Below are 3,609 nucleotides of genomic sequence, written 5' to 3' on the forward strand. Positions count from 1 at the left end.
GCGAGGAGGGGATGTGGTGTACTTGCGTGAGCACAGTACAGCGGGAAGTCTAGTCTATCGTCAGGCTAATTCTGCCGGGGAAATGACTTGAAAAAGCCAAACTTATGAAAAACGCAACAAATCTTACAGGCTGACCAGCAGAGAGCTTCACTAAAGTGTGGAAATACTAAATGACTAGCAAATAGCTTCTTTCTACTAAAAGCTGGTTATGTTGCACACTTAGCTTTATCATCAAAGCTAAGACAGCCTTTAAAAAGTAACTGAGTTCCAAGTTGCACAGTAATAATTGCCAGGCTTCAAAACAAGCCAGTGCAAGATTGAATCCCAGCAGTCTAGTAAAGTAAAAAAATTGTGGGTTGTTAACACAGAAAAAAACTTTTAATGCTGGTCCCTCGCTTCATAAGCAGCGATACAGCTTGTCTTGTGCAAGTAATAGGTGGCAGCAGCAGCACTGGTCTGTGTAGAGTGGTGAGTGGTGGCTGTACTTGTCAACCTGTTGGTGTTCTTGGCAGGTAATCTCTACAGCAGGCACATCCAGATAGATGGAGAGATGTTGGCTATTCAAGTGCAAGATACTCCAGGAGTTCAGGTGAGCTAGATGCTGCCACGCAGTTCACCAGAGCAGCTCTAAACCTGTGTGTGTGTGTGTCCCTCTGTGCAGCATCTTGTGACGGTCCATTTCAGAGTTTGGTGTTCTGTGTGGGAGAGGTGGCAACTTCTTGGTGTTACAACCAGTGGAGCCAGATGTGTTGTGTGCCTGTAATATGGTGGTAGTAAACGAAAAAAATTCACTGTTCTGGTGAATCATTTATACAGTGGAGGCCCATTAATTTTGAGTGGCTGAATTACTTAAGTGTCTTGTTCCTATATATTTGGAGCATTAGACACAAAAGTAGAATCGATTCCTGGCAAATAACATACATGTGGAAGAACATATGACCACTGCCCAAGCTTCATAAATGTGTATGGTATAAAGTCAAGTCTGCTGTATTGTGGCTGTGCTCAGTAGTGTGTCAAAAGTTAAAGTCCTGAACATATATATAGACCTGAGTAATGCTGGATTGTTGCCTTTTCGAACTGGGCAACACTCCAGGTCTAAATGCTTCCAGCTCATATCTTTGCTTCCCCAGACTTGCTGTCTAGCCAGTTAATTTCCCATTCTGTGGAACTACAAAGTCCTTCTCTGCATGAAGAACTACTCAGGTCAATTTTCCATTTGTGTATAGCAAACTCCAGTGTTAAATTCCAGCTTTTTGCAGCTGAATCAACATAGGCATTTATTCACCACGCTCAGGTTGAGTTTGTACTCACAACGTGCAATGCAAATACGTACATCTGAAGCTGTAAAATGCTGTTTGGCTTTAGACTCTTAGAGACCGGTTCCTTTAATCTTTCATGACTTCAGCTATCTAATTTGGGACCATTCATTTTTCAGGTCCATGAACACAGTCTGCATTGTAACGAGCAGCTGAACAGATGCATTCGCTGGGCAGATGCTCTGGTGATTGTCTTCTCCATCACAGACTATAAGAGCTATGAGCTACTCAGTCACCTTTACCATCACATTCGACAGTTGCATCCAGGAAACACAGTCCCTGTTGTCATACTTGCAAACAAAGCTGATCTCTTGCATATCAAAGAGGTGGATCCTCAGCATGGACTTCAGCTGGCCAACATGCTGGGCTGTTCTTTCTACGAAGTATCTGTCAGTGAGAACTACAATGACATCTTCAATGCCTTCCACCTCCTCTGTAAAGAAGTCAGTAAACAGCAAACAACCAGTACCCCCGAGAGAAGGAGAACTTCTCTTATTCCACGACCAAAATCACCCAACATGCAAGATCTGAAGAGAAGGTTTAAGCAAGCTTTGTCTGCCAAAGTGAGGACTGTCACTTCTGTTTGACAGCAGGGCCGTTCTCAGCCTTTGGCCTGAGATTGAGACTTGGAGTGTTGAACACTGGCACATCCAGAGCCTGAGGCATTGTGACAGAAGGATGGTTTGGGTAGCCTTTTGCATGATTGTAGAAGCTTATAAGCAGTTCCTCAGAAAAGGAGCAGTGGCAGATTGAAAAAAGAAAAAAAAAAACAAACAAAACAAAACAAAACAAAAAAACAACCAAACCAAAACCACCACAAACTCTTGAAATAGTTCTAGGATGTGACTTGCAGAACAAGTATTTTCACTTGGAAAAGGAACTTTTCAGTAAAGGAAACAATCTTTCAGTTTGCCTTGTCTCCAGTCAGACAGATGTGGCTTTCATTTGTGCAGAAACAAACCGTCTAGCTGTAACTGAACTTGTACTTGAACAGGGAAACACACTGAACTGCAATTCACTGTTCAGAAGTAACCACTTGAGTCTTGTTTTCACACGGATGCAGACAGCATGATGTATCTGTTTAATTTTATTGCACAGTTGAACTGTTTATTTCCCACGTATTTCAAAACAAATAAGCAAACGTGAAATGGTTCTGTAAAAATAAGTGTAAATTAAGTGGACACGACTGGGTATCGAGACTGTAAACAATGGTCCTTGATTTTTTTACTGGCTGTGTTATTACTGACAACTTGACCAGGCTTTGTATGTAAAACTATTGTCTGCAGGGTGTAAACATATCTAATTGCAAATAACTTGTGGGTTCTTTTACTGTCCAGACTAAATGATCCAACATGGAGCTTTTGAGGAATGAGTGTGTAGTTGGAGCGATAGTCCATCACAGACACTTCTCCCTGTGTGCAACAGGCACAGAAGGAATGTGGCTGTGACTCAGCTCTGGGTGAAGCACAGCTGGCTCCAGGCAATGAAGCTGCTGCTTTGTTTTGAGCTGAGCCAGTCCCTCTTCATACTTACATGCATGTGACAGATTTATATGTATATAATTAATTTTTTTTACGTTGAGCCAATGGAGTTCACAGGCTAACAGCCTTATACACATGCACTTTAAAAAGCCAGTTGTGCTTTTGTTTAAACTGTAACTTATTTATTTTGTGTACAGTTACTCCTTCTAGGGAGTGGACTTTTTTCATTCTTACTGCCTGGTTCAATATTAAATTTTTTAATTGTATGTTTCCTTGAGTGTTCTTTGGGTGAGAAACAATAGGCAATACCCAGTGAAGCATTGAGACAAAGTCTCAGGGTTTTCTCAAGGTAGTTAACATGTATTTCACAAACAGTGAGAAGGGCTTTCCTGCCTATACTGTTCCTTTATTAGCATAAACCACGGGGGGTGGGAGCACTCACAACTGCTTTACAACTTCCTTTGAAGAAGTTCTTTTAGGAGAGGAACTAAATGAGACCTTTGAAATTAAAATGGGATGCTTCATTTCTCTTTGTCAAAAACAGTCCAGGGAGAAAGGAATGGTGTGAGGTAGGTCAAAATCTGGAAGAATGCTGTCTCTTAAGTAACTGCCACTTCTTTAAAAAAGAAAAAGAGAAGCTTTATGTATCGAGTTATATCACAGTGTAAAGAACTTACAAATCACAAGCTTTCAACTACTTTTTTAATGTTTAGGGCAGTTTTACTGTGAGCCCTCCTGAGGAAGATGCCTGTGCTGGGACTAGGGCAACTGCTGCACAGGCTCACCTGGTTAGCACACCCCTGGTGTAGGGA

The 3,609-nt window shown here is 41.6% G+C and overlaps 1 protein-coding gene across 1 annotated transcript; it reads left to right on the plus strand.

The window, feature by feature from the left end:
• Window positions 1–512: 512 nt before the first annotated feature.
• RASL11B (RAS-like, family 11, member B) lies at window positions 513–1,903 on the plus strand (the record flags this gene model as incomplete). Its single annotated transcript, XM_008947975.1, has 2 exons — window positions 513–589; window positions 1,436–1,903. Coding segments are annotated over 2 exons (545 nt in total), but the record flags the coding sequence as incomplete, so codon positions are not given.
• Between the last annotated feature and the right edge of the window lie 1,706 nt (window positions 1,904–3,609).

Source organism: Merops nubicus, unplaced genomic scaffold (genome assembly GCF_000691845.1).
Source record: "Merops nubicus isolate BGI_N331 unplaced genomic scaffold, ASM69184v1 scaffold52049, whole genome shotgun sequence".
NCBI lineage: Eukaryota > Metazoa > Chordata > Aves > Coraciiformes > Meropidae > Merops > Merops nubicus.